Genomic DNA, 18,852 nt, shown 5'->3' on the forward strand with positions numbered 1-18,852 from the left:
AGGGCTGCATTAATCTCCTGTGATCTGCCCACCTCCTGGTTCAGACTAGAATAGATTCGACAATTTGTCAAGACTAAGGCCTCGTTCACATCTGCATTCGGCTTTCCATTGATCTTTTCCGTCGGAGAAGCAGAACGGGAAAAACTGGAAGTGCCAGTCCTGTTGAACGACCGATCCCCATTGACTTTAATGGGTTCCGTCAGGTTTCCCTCGGTCTGTTCATGATTTTACAGGAAACAAAAGCACAGAGCCTCCAACACAAATGCGAATGAGGCCTTAGAATTGACCATACAATATTCTATTTTGATCAATAAGGCCTCATGCACACGAACGTAAAAACACCAGTGATTACGGGCCCATAGACTTCTATTGGCCACGGGTACCTTCCCGTATGCTTATGGGATGGTGCCCGTGCCGTTGAAAAATATAGAACATGTCCTATTTCAGGCCGTAATAACGGCACGGGCAGGCCCATAGAAGTCTATGGGGCTCCCGTAATTCCAGGAGCGTTGTTAGGCGACGTCAGGGGATAGTTCCTGTCCAGGGTGCTGAAAGAGTTAACTGATCGGCAGTAACTCTCAGCACCCGGGACAGTGACTACAGCTGGAGTAAATAGTATTAAAAGTTAACTTACCCAGAATTCTTCTTCCTCCTCCTCCTCCTTCTTTCTCTTCCTCCTTTCTCTTCCTCCTTCTTCCTCTTCCCCCTTCCCCCTTCTTTCTCCTCCCTCTTTCTCCTCCCTCTTTCTCCTCCCTCTTTCTCCTCCCTCTTTCTCCTCCCTCTTTCTCCTCCCTCTTTCTCCTCCCTCTTTCTCCTCCCTCTTTCTCCTCCCTCTTTCTCCTCCTTCCTCTTTCTCCTCCCTCTTCCTCTTTCTCCTCCCTCTTCCTCTTTCTCCTCCCTCTTCCTCTTTCTCCTCCCTCTTCCTCTTTCTCCTCCCTCTTCCTCTTTCTCCTCCCTCTTCCTCTTTCTCCTCCCTCTTCCTCTTTCTCCTCCCTCTTCCTCTTTCTCCTCCCTCTTCCTCTTTCTCCTCCCTCTTCCTCTTTCTCCTCCCTCTTTCTCCTTCCTCTTCCTCTTTCTTCCTCTTTCTCCTCCTTCCTCTTCTTTCTCCTCCTTCCTCTTCTTTCTCCTCCTTCCTCTTCTTTCTCCTCCTTCCTCTTCTTTCTCCTCCTTCCTCTTCTTTCTCCTCCTTCCTCTTCTTTCTCCTCCTTCCTCTTCTTTCTCCTCCTTCCTCTTCTTTCTCCTCCTTCCTCTTCTTTCTCCTCCTTCCTCTTCTTTCTCCTCCTTCCTCTTCTTTCTCCTCCTTCCTCTTCTTTCTCCTCCTTCCTCTTTCTTTCTCCTCCTTCCTCTTTCTTTCTCCTCCTTCCTCTTTCTTTCTCCTTCTTCCTCTTTCTTTCTCCTTCTTCCTCTTTCTTTCTCCTTCTTCCTCTTTCTTTCTCCTTCTTCCTCTTTCTTTCTCCTTCTTCCTCTTTCTTTCTCCTTCTTCCTCTTTCTTTCTCCTTCTTCCTCTTCTTCTTTCTCCTTCTTCCTCTTCTTCTTTCTCCTTCTTCCTCTTCTTCTTTCTCCTTCTTTCTCTTTTCCTTCTTCCTCTTCTTCTTTCTCTTTTCCTTCTTCCTCTTCTTCTTTCTCTTTTCCTTCTTCCTCCAGTCCAGCCTCCCTGGATGACATTTCATCCATGTGACCGCTGCAGCGGTCACATGGACTGCCGCATCATCCAGGGAGGTCGGGCTGGATGCCAAGAGAGGGACACGTCACCAAGACAACGGCCGGGTAAGTATGAATTTCTTCTACTTTTACAGCGGAAAGGGCTGTCCCTTCTCTCTATCCTGGACTGATAGAGAGAAGGGCTGCAGATTAGTGCAGTGCAATTTTGCAGCGAAAACATGCCTGTAAATACGGGTGGAATACTGGTGACACTGGACCCGTATTTACAGGCACGGGTCCGTAAATACTGGTGCAATACGGGTTGAATACGTGTGACCAAGGACCCGTATGTATGCTAGTAGTTACGGGAGGACAAAAATACGTTTGTGTGCATGAGGCCTAAAGAGGAAGTACAGTTTACGTGATTTCCTGGGGCTATTTGATAAATGCTAATCCAATTTTACATGGTTTCTTAAACACTACATCTTCAACAGGTCATTGGCTACTATAATTGCATTTAATAATAAAAGTAGAGCACATACATTAGAACACCTCAGAAATATTTCTTGTAGAATACAAATTGGATTTACTGAGCATTAACGCAGGCATTGTTGTGTGATTTGCATCCCACAGTTTTTGAAGACGCTGATCTAAATCTGGTTACCCCATCTGTCCTGTTTGCTGCAGTGGGCACTGCAGGTCAGCGGTGCACCACAGCCAGGAGACTGGTAAGACAGAAGCTGTTAAATAGTATGGCTTCCATGCTTTGCTGTTCCTTAGACGGCCGTGATTATCAGACTGATGGCTAACCTATTTTGCTCTACTTATTATTTTTATAGTTTTTACAAGAAAGCATTCATGATCCGATTGTGGAAAAACTCTCCAAAGCCTATTCTCAAGTACGCATTGGAGACCCATGTGAACGTGAGTAGGATTTCCTTGCAAGTGGCATGTCTTTTTGCATTGGCAACCTTCTTTTCATTTTAAACCAGTTCCATACATCCTTACTGCATTTTTAGGAACTGCCCATGCAGAATGCAAAGTGTTTGTGTTGGGGGCTCTGTCACCACATTAGAAGTGCTCTATCTTCTACATAATGTGATTGGCACTGTAATGTAGATTACAGCAGTGTTTTTTATTTAGAAAAACAATTTTTTCACGGAGTTATGACCTATTTTGACTTTATGCTAATGACTTTTGTGCAGTCACATGCACACACATTAACTTAAGTGTCTTGACAGTAAATAGACATTGCTTCCAGCCAGGGCGGGATGTCTATTCACAATCCCGACACTTCGGTAACGTTTGTGTGTGACTTACAGCACAGCAAGCGTGGTCTCCCGAGATTACGCTGTAAATGACAGTTTACAGCGAGATCACGCTTGCTGTTCTGTAAGTCACACACAAACATTATCGAGGTGTCGGGATTGTGAATAGACATCGCATCCTGGCTGGAAGCAATGTCTATTTACTGTCAAGACACTTAAGTTAATGTGTGTGCATGTGACTGCACATCATGATCTAGCAAGATCACTATGTGCGGAGTAAATGAATGGTTGGTCAGCGTCATACACTTTTCTCTCCACAACGCCCAGTTGGGCATTAAGAAAGTCATTAGCATAAATCTAAAATAGGTCATAACTCCGTAAAAATTATCGTTTTTGTAAATAAAAAACACTGCTGTGATATACATTACAGCGCCGATCACATTATGTAGAAGATAGGGCACTTACAATATGCTGACAGAGCCTCTTTAAGGAGTAATCTTGATCCCTGAGCCAAGTAACAGCCTGGTAGTCTGGAGTCAGCTGCCATTGTAAGAACCATATCACTGGTACGCAATCCCCGAACTTAGTTCATATAATGGACACTTCTAGCTATACGAAGCACTGCAGAACTGGACATCTCACAGTGACCTTTTCACTTAGTGTTACTTCATATTGATGTTTCCGGTTTGGTTACTCTTAAACATTTTTGTTTCAATCACTTCATTGAGTTTGTAATTTTTCATTGTAATTTTTTTAGCGGACACTTTATGTGGACCTCTACACACAAAACAGGGTGTGGAAATGTTCCTTTCAGCCATTGAGCAAGCCAAGTGTGAAGGAGGCACAGTTGTTTGTGGTGGTAAGGTATGTCTAGGTGGATGGAGAGTGCAGATGAGGTTGAAATTTCTATATGGTTCTTGACCTATTTCTTTTGAAGGTCATTGATCGTCCAGGAAATTTTGTGGAACCAACAATAATGACTGGTCTTGCTCATGATTCCCCCATCGTTCATAAAGAAACATTTGCTCCAATACTTTACATCGTTAAATTTAAGGTAAGTAAGTTTCTATTCTTTGAGATTCTTTACTGAAGTGAACTAAATTAATACACTATAGGAAAAATATCTGGTTCATTCCCTACGGTCGTAAGATTATGTTTTTCATTAATCCCAATTACTGTTCGCTATGTAGTTTTTTTCTAAGGAATTCACATTTTAATGGTTGTATAAACAAGTAACATATTGGCCTACATTTATACTTAACCGCTTCCCGACCGCCCACTGTAAATTCACATCGGCGCTTGCTGGGCTCTGTGCAGTGCCAATGTGAATTCACGGTGGGTGTTAAAAGCGCGATCCAGGTGTCTCAGAGTAGCGCTGACACCCGGATCGCGCTGTTAACCCCTGCCTCTGGTCCCGGAGACATGATCTGGACCTGATTAGTTCAGGTCCTGATCATGTGATCGCAGGGAAAGTTTGTTGTAGCAACGAACTGGAAAGTTTGTTGCTACAACAAACTTTCCCGGGGACCGATTGCGGGTGTTGCAGTCTGTTCCATGGCAAAACCAGAGGCCATACAACAGCCTCCGGGTCTGCCATGCACGGCAGCCTATGAGTAAAAGCCGGAGGCCGGTCCTCATAAGCTTATTGTCCGTGTGACTTTCAGCGTCACACTGACAGTTTATAATATGTTACACTACCTAGGTAGTGTGATGTATTATAGCAGCCATCAGTGCTGCAGGTCTTAAAGACGCTCTGTCACCAGATTTTGCAACCCCTATCTGCTATTGCAGCAGATAGGCGCTGCAATGTAGATTACAGTAACGTTTTTATTTTTAAAAAAACGAGCATTTTTGGCCAAGTTATGACCATTTTTGTAGTTATGCAAATGAGGCTTGCAAAAGTCCAAGTGGGCGTGTTTAAAAGTAAAAGTCCAAGTGGGCGTGTATTAGGTGCGTACATCGGGGCGTTTTTAATACTTTTACTAGCTGGGCGCTCTGAAGAGAAGTAACATCCTCTTCTCTTCAGAATGCCCAGCATCTGACAGTGCAGATCTGTGACGTCACTCACAGGTCCTGCATCGTGACGGCCACATCGGCACCAGAGGCTACAGTTGATTCTGCAGCAGCATCAGCGTTTGCAGGTAAGTGTTACTTCTCTTCAGAGCGCCCAGCTAGTAAAAGTATTAAAAACGCCCCGATGTACGCACCTAATACACGCCCACTTGGACTTTTACTTTTAAACACACCCACTTGGACTTTTGCAAGCCTCATTTGCATAACTACAAAAATGGTCATAACTTGGCCAAAAATGCTCGTTTTTTAAAAATAAAAACGTTACTGTAATCTACATTGCAGCGCCTATCTGCTGCAATAGCAGATAGGGGTTGCAAAATCTGGTGACAGAGCCTCTTTAAGTAAAACAAGTAAAAAGTTAAAAAAAATAATAAAAATGTTTTATAAAAGTGTAAAAATAAGTTATAGGAAAAAAAGCATTTTTTGTTTTTGTAGCTTATAAATCTTTTATTATAGGAAAAAAATGAAAATGTTAAAAAAAAAAAAGTACACATTTGGTATCACCGCGTTCGTAACGACCCAAACTATAAAACTATATTATTTTTCCTGCACGGTGAACACTGCAAAAAAATAATAATTAAAAAACAATGTCAGAATCACTATTTTTTTGGTCATCAACCCTCCCAAAATATAGAATAAAAAGTGATCAAAAAGTCGCATGTACCCCAGAATAGTACCAATAAAAACTACAACCCGTCCCACAAAAAACAAGCCCTTACACCGCTTTTTTGACTGAAAAATAAAGTTATGGCTCTCAGAATTTGACACACAAAATAAATAATTTTATCAAAGTGATTTTATTGCGCGAACACCACAAAACATAAAAAAATATACATATAGTATCGCCGTAATCGTATTGACCGGCAGAGTAAAGTAAAATGTCATTTATAGCGCGTGGTGAACACTAAAAAAAACAAAAAACATTGTCAGAATTTGTTTTTTTGTCACTTTGCTTGCTAAAAAAAATCTAATAAAAAGTGATAAAAAAATCACATGTACCCTAAAATGGTACGCAACAAATAAGCCCTCGCACAGCTCCGGTGAAGAAAAAATAAAGTTCTGGCTCTCAGAATATAGCGACAGAAATTGTGCAGTGTCCAAAAGTGGATAAGATCGGGCGCCAATTTTCATTGTGACACCGGCCACATATCTAATGAATTATTTATTTACCGCATGATTATACCCTCTTATTATGCCCTGGTGTACTCTGCCCATCTTAGCTAAAACCCCACATTATAAACTGAAATACCAGCAAAACACCAAACCGAACTATTACCAAGAAAAATCTGCGCTCCAAAAGCTAAATGGCGCTCCCTCCCTTCTGAGCCCCACAGCGTGCCCAAACACCAGCTTACGTCCACATATATGATATTTTATATCCGGGAGAACCCGCTCAACATTATATGAGGTATTTGTCTTCAGTGGCACAAACTGGGCACAACGTATTGTGCATTAAAAGGGCATATCAGTGGAAAATGTAAATTTGCACCAAATGCTGCGTATTAAAGCTATTGTGCAATACGACTTAATAGCATGTCGTGGTGCAGGGGGGGGGGGTTATATATGGAGCAGGCTCATCCGCTGTGCCTGCTCCATATTGTGCAGGTGTCAGCTGTGTATTACTGCTGACACCCGGGACTAATGGACAGGAACACTGATCGCGCTGTTACACGAGCCTGTAAAAATGACATTATGCTGCAATACATTAGTATTGCAGTATATTGTACCAGCGAACTAATGATCGCTCGTTCCAGTCCCCTAAAGGGACTAATAAAATGTGAAAAAAAAAGTTATTGGTGAAAAAATTATATAATAAAGTCCAATAAATCCCCCTTTCCCATGTTTCCTCTAAAGTAATTGAAAAAATACAATTGGTATAGCTGCATCCGTAAAAGTCCGAACTATTACAATATACCATTATTTAACTCGCACTGGGAACGCCGTAAAATATAAAGCATTTAAACCGCCAAAATCAGTTTTTTTGATCACCTTAGCTTTTAAAACAAAAATCATAAGTAATCAAAAAGTTGTATGTAAAAAAAAAATGGTACCAATAAAAACTACAGCTCGTCCTGCAAAAAAATAGCCCTCACACCGCTTAATCGACCAAAAAATAAAAAAACTGATGCCTCCCGGAATATGGTGAAACAAAACGTTTCTAAAAGTAGTAAAATATAAAAAAAAACTGTATAAATTTGGTATCCCCAGAAATTTATTCTGAGACTTAATATGATTAACCCCTTAAGGACGCAGCCTAGTTTTGGCCTTAAGGCTCAGAGCCCATTTTTCAAATCTGACATATTTCACTTTATGTGGTAATAACGTCGGAATGCTTAAACCTACCCAAGCGATTCTGAGATTGTTTTCTCGTGACACATTGGGCTTCATGTTCGTGGTAAAATTTGGTCGATATATTCAGTGTTTATTGGTGAAAAATTTCAAAATGTAGAGAAAATTTTGAAAAAATTGCATTTTTCAGAATTTAAATGAATCTGCTTGTAAAACAGACGGTTATACCACCCAAAATAGTTACTAGTTCACATTTCCCATATGTCTACTTTAGATTGTCATCGTTTTTTGAACATTTTTTTATTTTTCTTGGACGTTACAAGGCTTAGAACATAAACAGCAATTTCTCATATTTTTAAGAATTTCAAAAGCCTTTTTTTTAAGGTACCTCTTGAGTTCTGAAGTGGCTTTGTGGGGCCTATGTATTAGAAACCCTGATAAAACACCCCATTTTAAAAACTAGACCCCTCAAAGTATTCAAAACAGCAGTTAGAAAGTTTTTTAACCCTTCAGGCATTTCACAGGAATTAAAGCAAAGTGGAGGTGAAATTTGCAAATTTCATTTTTCTTGCTGAATTTCAATTTTATTCATTTTTTTTTCTGTAACACAGAAGGTTTTACTAGAGAAACACTACTAAATATGTATTGTCCAGATTCTGCAGTTTTTAGAAATGTCCCACATGTGGCCCTACTGCGCTCGTGGACTAAAACACAAGCCCTAGAAGCAAAGAAGCACCTAGTGCATTTTGAGTCCTCTTTTTTTATTAGAATATATTTTAGGCAGCATGCCAGGTTTGAAGAGGTGTTGAGGTGTCAAAACAGTAGGAATCCCCCAATAGTGACCCCATTTTGGAAACTACACCCCTCAAGGAATTCATTTAGGGTTGTTGTTACCATTTTGACCGCACAGTTTTTTCACAGCACGTATTTGAATTGGGCTCTGAAATGAAAAAAATGTCATTTTTTCCAATAAAATGTCATTTGTGATCAAAATTTCTTATTTTCACAAGGAACAAAATACCCCATTTTGTTGCCCAATTTGTCCTTAGTGTGGCAATACCCCATTTGTGGTGATAAACTGCCGTTTGGGCCCATGGGAGGGCTCAGAAGGAAAGGAGCGCTATATGTTTGTTGGAGTCCAGATTTTGTTGGATTGGTTTTCGGGTGCCATGTCGCATTTGCAGAGCCTCAGAGGTATCAAAGCAATGGAAACCCACCAAAAGTGACCCCATTTTGGAAACTACACCCCTCAAGGAATTCATTTATGGTTGTTGTTAGCATTTTGACCACACAGTTTTTTCACAGCACCTATTTCAATTGGGCTGTGACATTAAAAAAATGACATTTTTTCCAATAAGATGTAATTTTTTACCAAAATTTCTTATTTTCACAGGGAACAAAATACTCAATTTTGTTGCCCAATTTCTCCTGAGTGCATCAATACCCCATTTGTGGCAATAAACTGCCGTTTGGGCCCATGGGAGGCCTCAGAAGGGAAGGAGCGCTGTGTGTTCTTTGGAGTACAGATTTTGCTGGTTTGGTTTTCGGGTGCCATGTCGCATTTGCAGAGCCCCAGAGGTATCAAAGCAATGGAAACCCACCAGAAGTGACCCCATTTTGGAAACTACACCCCTCAAGGAATTCATTTATGGGTAATGTGACCATTTAGACTCCATAGTTTCTTCACAGAACTTATTTGAATTGGGCTGGGAATGAAAACAAAATTATTTTTTTCAAATAATATGTAGTTTTGGCTGAAAATTTCTTATTTTCACAAGAAACAAAATACCCCATTCTGTTGCGCAATTTGTTCTGAGGGCCGCAATACCCCATTTGTTGTGATAAACTGCCGTTTGGGCCCATGGGAGGGCTCAGAAGGAAAGGACCACCATTTGGCCTACTGGGGATTTTCTAGTGCGAAGTCATGTATGCAGAAGCCCCTGAGGTACCAGAACAGTTGAAACCCCCAAGAAGTGACCCCGTTTTAAAAACTACACCCTTAAGGCATTCATCTAGATGTGTAGTGAGCATTTTGACCGGAGAGCTACACCCCATAAACTGTAATGTGGGTTCTCCCGGGTATGGCAATACCCTACATGTGGCTGTTATCAGCTGCCTGGACACACAGCAGGGCCCAGAGGGGAAAGACGAGGGGGGATAAGCTGTGTGGAGTGCATCAGGGTAAGTAAAATTGGGGTAAATTATAAACCAAGGGATGTATGATAAATTTTAAAACACTTTCATACAGAGCTCTGGTTATTCGGGACACGTGTCACATTGATATATTGTGTCCTCCCTTACCCCCTCTTATAGCAGACTTTGCACCTCTTTTGACTTTTTCCCTTCTTGCCAGTTTGGGGAACTTCTCCTGGAAAGTGTTGCCCTGGTACGATGCGTGTGGGCTCGCTTCCAGAAGTACTGGGTGCCCCCCCTTCTTGGTCCCTAAAGATTAGGTTCTTGATAATCACCTCTTGAAATTCCAGGAAAGTTCCCGTCTGGCCTGCACATCGACGTAGCATGTACGCATTGTACAATGCCATCTGTATGATGTGCCCGGCCAGCTTCTTATACCACATCGCATGGCGCTGTAGGGCTTCAGGGCTTGATCTTACAAGTCCATCCCTCCCATGTACCTATTGTAGTCCAGGATGCAGTCTGGTTTGGGGGTGGCCTTTCTTTCATATATCCTAAACCTGTAGGTATACCCTGATGCACTCTCGCACAGCTTTTACATCTTCACGCCATACCTTGCCCTCTTACCCGGCAGGTACTCGCGGAATTGAACCCTCCCTTTAAAATGTACCAGGGACTCATCAATAGAAATACACTTCTCGGGGTGTATGCTGGGGAAAACCGGGCACTGGAACGGTCTAATAGGGGTCTCCGTTTATACAAACGGTCAAAACTGGGGTCATCTCGGGGTGGGCACGGCTCATTATCAGTATAATGTAAGAAGCGAAGTATTGCCTCATTTATTTATTTTTTTAGGTTGCAGTTCAGTTCTGAAGTTGCTTTGAGGGGCCTATATATTAGAAACCCCCATGAAACACCCCATTTTAGAAACTAGACCCCTCAAAGTATTCACAACAGCATTTAGAAAGTTTATGAACCCTTTAGGTGTTTCACTGGAATTTAGAGCAAAGTAGAGGTGAAATTTACATTTTTTTTTTGTCAGAAAATCCTCTTTATACCATTTTTTTTATAACGCAAAAGGATTTATCAGAGAAACGCAACTTAATACGTATTGCCCAGATTCTGCCATTTTGAGAAATATCCCACATGTGGCCCTAGTGCGGTAATGGACTGAAGCACCGGCCTCCGAAGCAAAGGAGCACCTAGCGGATTTTGAAGCATCTTTTTTATTAGGCACCATGTCCGGTTTGAAGAGGTCTTGTGGTGCCAAAACATTGGGAACCCCCCAAAAGTGACCCCAATTTGGAAACTAGACCCCTTGAGGAATCCATTGTAGTTTTCTTGGGGTGCATGCGGCTTTTTGATCAGTTTTTATTCTATTTTTAGGTGGCGTGGTGACTAAAAAACAGCAATTCTACTATTGTTTTTTTTTTCGTTTTTTTTTTACAGCGTTCACCGTGCGCTATAAATGACATATTCACTTTATTCTGCGGGGCGATACGATTACGGCGATACCAGATGTTTATAGTTTTTTTTTATGTCTTATGGCGTTTGCACAATAAAATACGTTTTGTAAACAATCATTCACTTTTTGTGTTACCTTATTCTAAGCGCCATAACGTTTTTATTTTTCAATGAATAAAGCCGTGCGAGGACTTATTTTTTGCGTAACGAACTGTAGTTTCGATCAGTACCATTTTTCGGTACATGCGACTTTTTGATCTCTTTTTATTCCATTTTTTGGAAGGTGAAGTGACCAAAGAATTGTGATTGTGGTTCGGTTTATTATTATTTTCTTTTACGGCGTTCACCGTGCGGGATAAATAACGAAATAATTTTGTAGTTCAGGCCGTTACGGACGCGGCGATACCAATTATGTATAGTTTATTTGTTTGTTTATATATTTTTATTAATAATAAAGGACTGATAAGGGAAAAAGGGGGATTTTTACTTTTAATACTTTTAAATCTTTTATTTTCTTATTTTTACACATCTTTTTTTTACTTTTTTTTTACTTTATTAGTTTGTCCCACTAGGGGACTTGAGGGCAGGAGGCCCTGATCGCTATTCTAATACACTGCACTACATGCGTAGTGCAGTGTATTAGAACTGTCAGCTACTCACTGACAGCAAGCATAGTGGGTCCTGACGTTGTCAGGACCCACTAGGCTTCCGTCTATGGCATAGCCGGACGCCATTGTTTGGTGTCCGGTTGCCATAGTCACCATCGCCGGCCGCTATCGCGTAGCAGGCCGGCGATGGCAGCTTAACCCCTAAAAAGCCGCGATCTCTATAGAACGCGGCTTTTAAGGGGTTAATCAGCGGGGACACAGCGATCGGTCCCCGCTGTAGGAGCTGTGACAGCTGCTGAACAAGACAGCAGCGTCACAGCTCCTGTATGTGTCGGGAGGACGGCCGAAACGGCCGTTACTCCCGAGACGTACTATTACGGCATGGAGCGCGAACGATACAGCTGCCATGACGTAATAGTACGTCAAGGAGCGGGAAGGGGTTAAGTGATTGTTTTTACCGCACGGTGAAAGCCGTACAAACAAAACCTAAAAAATAATGGAGAAATCACAGCTTTTCCAATTTCAGCCTGCAAAGAATTTTATTTTCAGTTTCCCAGTACATTAAATAGTGTCACTAGAAACTACAGCTCCTCCCGCAAAATATAAGCCCTCACACCACTCTATTGACGGAAAAATAATAAAAAGTTATGGCTCTTGGAAAGTGGGGAAGGAAAAACTAAAATAAGAAAAAAATCGATCAGTCCTGAAAGGGTTAATTAATTTCTACTAAAAAAGCATTTATGACCACGTGGGGTATTGCCGTACTTGGGAGAAATTGCTTTACAAATATTGGGCGGCCTTTCTCCTTTTATCCTTTGTGAAAATTCAAAAATTAAACCTTTTTCTGGAAAAAATGTTGATGTTCATTTTCACGGCCTAATTCTAATAAATTCTGCAAAAGACCTGTAGGGTCTACATGCTCACTATACCCCTAGATAGATTCCTTAAGGGGTGTAGTTTTCAAAATGGGGTCACTTTTGGGGTGTTTCCACTGTTTTGGTACCTCAGGGGATTTGCAAATGTGACATGACACCCGAAAACCATTCCAGCTCCAAAAGCCAAATATTGTTCCTTCCCTTCTGAGTCCTGCCGTGGGTCCAAACAGCAGTTTATTACCACATATGGGGTATTGCTGTAATCAGGACAAATTGCTTCACAAATTTTGGGGTGATTTTTCTCCTTTATGCATTGTAAAAATTAAACATTTCTATGTTTTTTCAGAAAAAAGTAGATTTTCATTTTCACAGTCTAATTCCACTAAATTCAGCAAAAAAAAACTGTGGGGTCAAGATGCTAACTATAACCCTAGAAAAATTCCTTCAGAGGTGTAGTCTCCAAAATGGGGTCACTTTTGGGGGGTTTCCACTGTTTGCAACACCCTGGAGGTTCCAAAACGCAACATGGCACTGAAAACCAATCCAGCAAAATCTGCGCTCCAAAATCCAAATGGCGCTCCTTGAATTCTGAGCTCTGCCGTGGTTCCAAACAGCAGTTTAGTACCACATATGGGGTATTGCCGGAATCGAGAGAAGTAGCTTTACAATTTTTGGGCCGCTTTTTATTCTTTATTCCTTGCAAATATTTTTTTTTAAATATTTTTTCAGGAAAAAAAGTAGATTTTCACTTTCACAGACAAACTCCAATAAATATAGCAAAAGACCTGTGGGGTCAAGGTGCTAACTATGCCCCTAGATAAATTCCTTGAGGTGTGTAGTTTCCAAAACCGTGTCACTTTTGGGGGATTTCCACTGTTTTGGCCCCACAAGACCTCTTCAAACCTGACATGGTGCTTAAAATATATTCTAAAAAAAGGAGGCCCCAAAATCCACTAGGTGCTCCTTTGCTTCGGAGGCCGGTGTTTCAGTCCATTAGGACACTAGAGCCACATGTGAGATATTTCTAAAAACTGCAGAACCTGGGCAATAAATATTGAGTTGCATTTCTCTGGTAAAACCTTCTGTGTTACAGAATTTTTTTTATTACAAATGAATTTCAGCAAAAAAAATAAAATTTGTAAATTTCCCCTCTACTTTGCTTTAATTCCTGTGAAGCGCCTAAAGGGTTAAGAAACTTTCTGAATGCTGTTTTGAATACTTTGAGGGGTGCAGTTTTTAATATGGGGTGATTTATGGTGTCTATCTAGTACATAAGTTCCTCAAAGCCACTTCAGAACTGAACTGGTCCTTAAAAAATAGCCTTTTTAAATTTTCTTGAAAATATGAGAAATTGCTGCTAAAGTTCTAAGCCTTGTAACGTCCTAGAAAAATAAAATGTTCAAGAAACGATGCAAATATAAAGTACACATATGGAATATGTGAACTAGTAACTATTTTGTGTGGTATTACTATCTGTTTTACAAGTAGATACATTGAAAATTTCTAAAAATCATAATTTTTGCAAATTTTCTAAAAATTTTGGTGTTTTTCACAAATAAGCAATGAATTTAGTGACCACATTTTTCCACTAACAAAGTACAATATGTCATGAGAAAACAATCTCAGAATCGCTTGGATAGGCAAAAGAATTCTAGAGTTATTACCACATAAAGTGACACATGTCAGATTTGAAAAAAATGGGGTTGCTCCTCAAGGCCAAAATGAGCTCGGTCTTGAAAGGGTTAAGCTTATATCTGATTTTGGCAGAAACTGCACAGGTCAAAAAGTTGTGTGTAACATTTAACCAAATTTTCACAAAAAATGTGCAACGTTTGTCTTCTCACTCCATAAAGGAAACCAGTGAGAAAAGTGGGTGTGGGTGTGGTCAAGATGGGAATGTTTTTTTTTTTTTTTGGTATGTTCCCACAGGCAGGAGATGCAGCGGAATCTCTTAAAACCTCGGTAATTCAGTCCCAGAAATCTGCAGCAAGTTTTTGCTGCACGTATTTCTGCAAGAAACGCTTCGGTTTTTCCGCCGCTGACTTAGTGTCAAGCATTGTTTATAGCAAACTTTACGTGCACCTGTGAATTTCCAGCAGTTTTTCTGCCTTTCTGTGGCGTCAACGCTGTACAAAATGCAACAAAACTTGCGTATTTTAGTTCTGAATTTATGCACCCCATTGAAGTCTATGGGCCAAACACACAATACTCAGCATAAATTGACATGCTGCGGACTTGAAAATCTCACCGCAGAACAACTTTCTGTGGGGTTTTTTTCTGCAGCGTGTGGCTGAGGTTTGCAAAAAAAAAAAACAAACAAACCGCAGCTCTGACTGTTTTTTTTATTTTATTTTTAGTCGGTACCATTACGGTGATATCAAATTTTATAGTTTTTACACTGTCTTTTGCTAAATAATTTTTGGGGCACCATTTTGGGGATGTTTTATGAAATGTTATTGGACTGAACTTTTTTATTTTTTATTTTGTCCTACTAGAAGATTCAAACCTTTGAACATGTACATAATGCCTTTGGAGTATTCCAAACTGCAACTGCAAAACTGACAGGCAAACTATTCGGCCATGCATATTGTCAGGCCCCGACTGCCATTGAAATTCATCGGCACCCCTCGATTTGTGTTGTCGTGCCGATAGACAGACTGACCGAGGGAGTCCCCTCCCACTGTCAAACTCCTTAGATGAGAGGGGTTAATCGAGCCGATCTATGTCCATACTTGCTGTGAGGAGTGCACAGGGTAAGAAAGGGAGCCCCGGAACCGCTTCCTGTAAGGGCACCAGCAGACCCTTATTCATGTCCTAATGGAAAGTGACAGGAAGCAGTTAAAGGCAAAGTTTCCTTTAAAATGGTAGACACCCCACCAAAACTAGAGGGATCCCATTGTAAGTTAATGGGGTTTGTCGCATACAGGTGGTATTGGTCGCACAATGGATCTGGCAGAGCGTTGAGGCTTTCATTATAAATGGAAGCTACAAGTGTGAATTACCATAGCCACGAAGGTTGTGTTCAAACAGTCAGACCATTCCACATGCACTGGATTTTTTAAGAGCTGTGCGCTATTCTCGTATTTATAAATAAATGTGGGCTACTATATATGGTTTTGTATGAACTATACAATTTTACAAGTTATAAATCTGCACTTAACCCTAGATGCTGTGTCCTGAGCCGTTGTGGCTCATCACTTTCCCAACACAACAGATTTTTCTTCAGAGGTTAAATTCCTCTAAAATAACTGCAGCTCACATGAATTTTCATTTCAACTTCCAAAAACAAAACTGTAAAATCTGGAAAAAATCCATTGTGTTGTGGGGATTCTCTTAACTTCCTGCAATGCCAACCGTAATGCAGCAACATATATTTTTTTCTTTGGTAGACTGAGGAGGAAGCCTTTTCCTGGAATAATGAGGTGAAGCAGGGCCTTTCAAGTAGCATCTTTACCAAGGACCTGGGAAGAATTTTCCGCTGGCTTGGGTAATTATTATTTTTTTGGCCATGAAAAATGTGGTTTTATTAACCAGTTCAGGACCGGGCCATTTTGCGCCTTCAGTACCAGACACTGTTTAGCCATTTTTAGCACGTGTTCGTTAAATGGCTATAACTTTTTTATTTGTTGGGCTAACGATGTGATTTTTGTAGACAATGCAGTTTTTTCTTTTTTTTAAATCTTTTTTTTATACACCCCTTTTTTGCGATTTCAGAATTTTTATTGATAAAGTTTGAAAATAATAGTAAAAAAATAAGCTTTTTTACGTTTCAGCTATTTTTTTTTTGGTAATAACATCGTTTTATCCTAAAATAGACGTTTTATTTGTAATTGTCATTGTTTACCGTAAATTTTAATATATTACATGTCTATATTAGGGTAATTGGGTCAGCGCTAGCGTTACAACAATGATTGGCGGGAGGGAACTGTTTTTATGGGGGTGGGTATTTTATGTGTATTTATTATTTAATTGTTTTTTTGCACTTTACTTTAATATTTTTTTATTACTATGGTCTGTCCCTCAAAGGTCAAAAAAGACCTTTGGGGAACTTTATCTATTTTTTTTTCTTTCTTTTACACCATCTTTTTCCACTTTAACTGGAGCTCCACAGCAGCCCCAGTTACAGGGAAAATCAGCCCTCTCATAGTGACGATTGTCACTAATAGGGCTGTGCTGGGTCTAGTAAGACCCAGCAGCAGTCTGTCAGTGATGGCACCCGGCGATCATGTGACCAGTCACATGATCACCGGGAGGAATAGAGACCGCGCCGCCGCTGCTGTCTCTATTCCTATACACAGCGTTCATTGAGCGCTGTGTAAAAAGACATCGGAGAAGACAGAAGCAGCGAAAGCTGCTTCTATCCTCTCCTCAGGGTCCCCGGCAGTCACTGACAGCCGGAGACCCGACATTCAGCTGCCCGATCGCGCGAGCAGCAAGTTAAAACCCGAGCCGTAAAAAGTCTATGGCTCGGGCTTTAAGGACCCTGACCGCAGGCCGTAAAAATACAGCCAGCGGTCGGGAACCAGTTAAAGCCTCTTTTTTTAATATCCATGATTTAGCAATTTTTTTCTTTTGCATTTTAAATAGTACAATATTCACATTATTCAAAGTATTATTATTTTTTCCCAATATTATGTTCCTTAAACAAGGCCTAAAGGATCTGACTGTGGTGTGGTGAATGTCAATATTCCAACTAGTGGAGCAGAGATTGGCGGAGCCTTTGGTATGTAACATTATTTGTGTCCTGCAAAGTAAATCCCTATCAAGAAGTATTGAACATTTGACCAACGTTCTGGGACATAGAGATAAAGGCCTTACTATAGTAATAATGTACAATTATTTTTTTTAAAATTTGCTTGTAAAACCGTGATTGCCTTTTTTACTCTGTCCACTTGGTGGCACTGCTTTATTGCTGTTTGTTAAAAATGTATTCTTGTCCTGTTGTTGGGTTCATGCACGTGTGTCATTTTCATTTTTATCTTCCTTTTTAATACTATTAATCTCAGGCGGTGAAAAACACACGGGAGGTGGTAGAGAGTCTGGTAGTGATTCCTGGAAACATTATATGAGAAGATCTACATGGTAAGTTGATTATTTTCAGTTTAGCTTCTCTAAATACAAAAAACAGGAACACATAGGAACTTCCAATGGAAAGCATAACTACAATTGTGATGGAGGGCATGCTAGTAGATGAGTTTGTATGTGTGGAGACTTTGGTACGAATGGAAGAGGTGGGCAAAAAGAAAGAGATGGGAGTCTGACATAGGTCAGGGTTATCCTATGGTATAAAAACACCTACCGAGCAGTGCTCAAAGCAGTTGCCATTTCCTTTCCATCACACAGCAGTGACAGAAAAAGGAGTCTTTAAATGCCATGTTCAGTTCATTGCTCTCTAATAAACGTTACAAGTGACCGCAAAATACATGTGAATGGGGTTTTCCAAACCCCATTCACACACAGTGTGCAAAAATTTGCGTTGATTTCAGGGCATGCTGTGGATTGGAAATCCGCAGCCAGCCTATTTATTTTTGAACATCGGGATACCCCATTAATGTAGTGACAAAGGAAAGATTGAAGTTCCATCAGTAGCGTAAAAGACCCATGGGTTTTGATGTAGGTCTTCATCTCTTCCACATAATGCCAGACCTGTCGGCAAAGCCAGATATCAGTGGCAGGAGCCTTACACGTGGCTCACCATGTTATGCAATCCAAGTGTTGGCGTGGCAGGTAAACTTAAAACCGTAACGCACATGCTGATTTAACTTGAAAAACTACTTTTCATTAATGACATGTCTTTTTGTCCAACCTTACAAAAATTTTCTTCTGATCTCCTCCTGAGTTACTGTTTCCCACTTATTAAATGTACTACATTCAGAGATCTTCAGAAACCTTGTGTTCAAAGTTCTGTATAACTGGGACAAAGTTGTCGTGCGAGACTCTGACCCTACAATATAATCACTAATTTGTATTGGACTTGTTGCATTGATTTACCAATCTATTCTGGCCACATTATAGCACCTGGGGTATCTGGAGAAAATGTTTGTTGCTCAGCTTGTATTTATTTTTTAGTTCAACTGGTGTGAATATTTTTCTTGTCTCCTTCCAAACGACACTGGTGTCCCTTAGTAAAAGTGATATGATGGGCTGTAGCAAATTTGTGAGACTCGTGTGCAACATGACACAAGACTCCATGGTGTGGCTAGGTTGGCTTCGGAGCATTGTTAGAGAAGTGATCCATGAATTTGTTCATGGACATGTCTAAAGAGGCAAACTTGGGGAAACAACATTGCGATCGGATGACGTTTTCTAAAAAAGAAAAGAGGGCGATGCACTCATCACATGAGTTCAGATAGGAGGGAAATGTAATGAGAAGAAGGAACTGGGGTGTTTGTTAATCTTTATCCCTAGGTATGTTAGTTGTGGTTTAACTAGATCAGGGTTCAATTCAAGACCATAACATAATGCGGAACCCAGAGAAGGATCCAATGTGCAAAATGCATT

The 18,852-nt window shown here is 40.6% G+C and overlaps 1 protein-coding gene across 1 annotated transcript in view; it reads left to right on the forward strand.

Annotated features, from left to right (window-relative positions):
• ALDH7A1 (aldehyde dehydrogenase 7 family member A1) overlaps positions 1–18,852 on the forward strand; it is a 75,281-nt gene that overhangs the window by 50,024 nt on the left and 6,405 nt on the right. The window contains exons 11-17 of the mRNA XM_075836069.1: positions 2,275–2,369; positions 2,481–2,565; positions 3,667–3,773; positions 3,847–3,963; positions 15,741–15,838; positions 17,001–17,074; positions 17,358–17,433. Of these exons, the coding sequence (XP_075692184.1) occupies positions 2,275–2,369; positions 2,481–2,565; positions 3,667–3,773; positions 3,847–3,963; positions 15,741–15,838; positions 17,001–17,074; positions 17,358–17,433 (652 nt within the window). The remainder of the gene's footprint in view (positions 1–2,274; positions 2,370–2,480; positions 2,566–3,666; positions 3,774–3,846; positions 3,964–15,740; positions 15,839–17,000; positions 17,075–17,357; positions 17,434–18,852) is intronic.

This window comes from Rhinoderma darwinii, chromosome 1, assembly GCF_050947455.1.
Source record: "Rhinoderma darwinii isolate aRhiDar2 chromosome 1, aRhiDar2.hap1, whole genome shotgun sequence".
In the NCBI taxonomy this organism is placed as follows: Eukaryota; Metazoa; Chordata; class Amphibia; order Anura; family Rhinodermatidae; genus Rhinoderma; species Rhinoderma darwinii.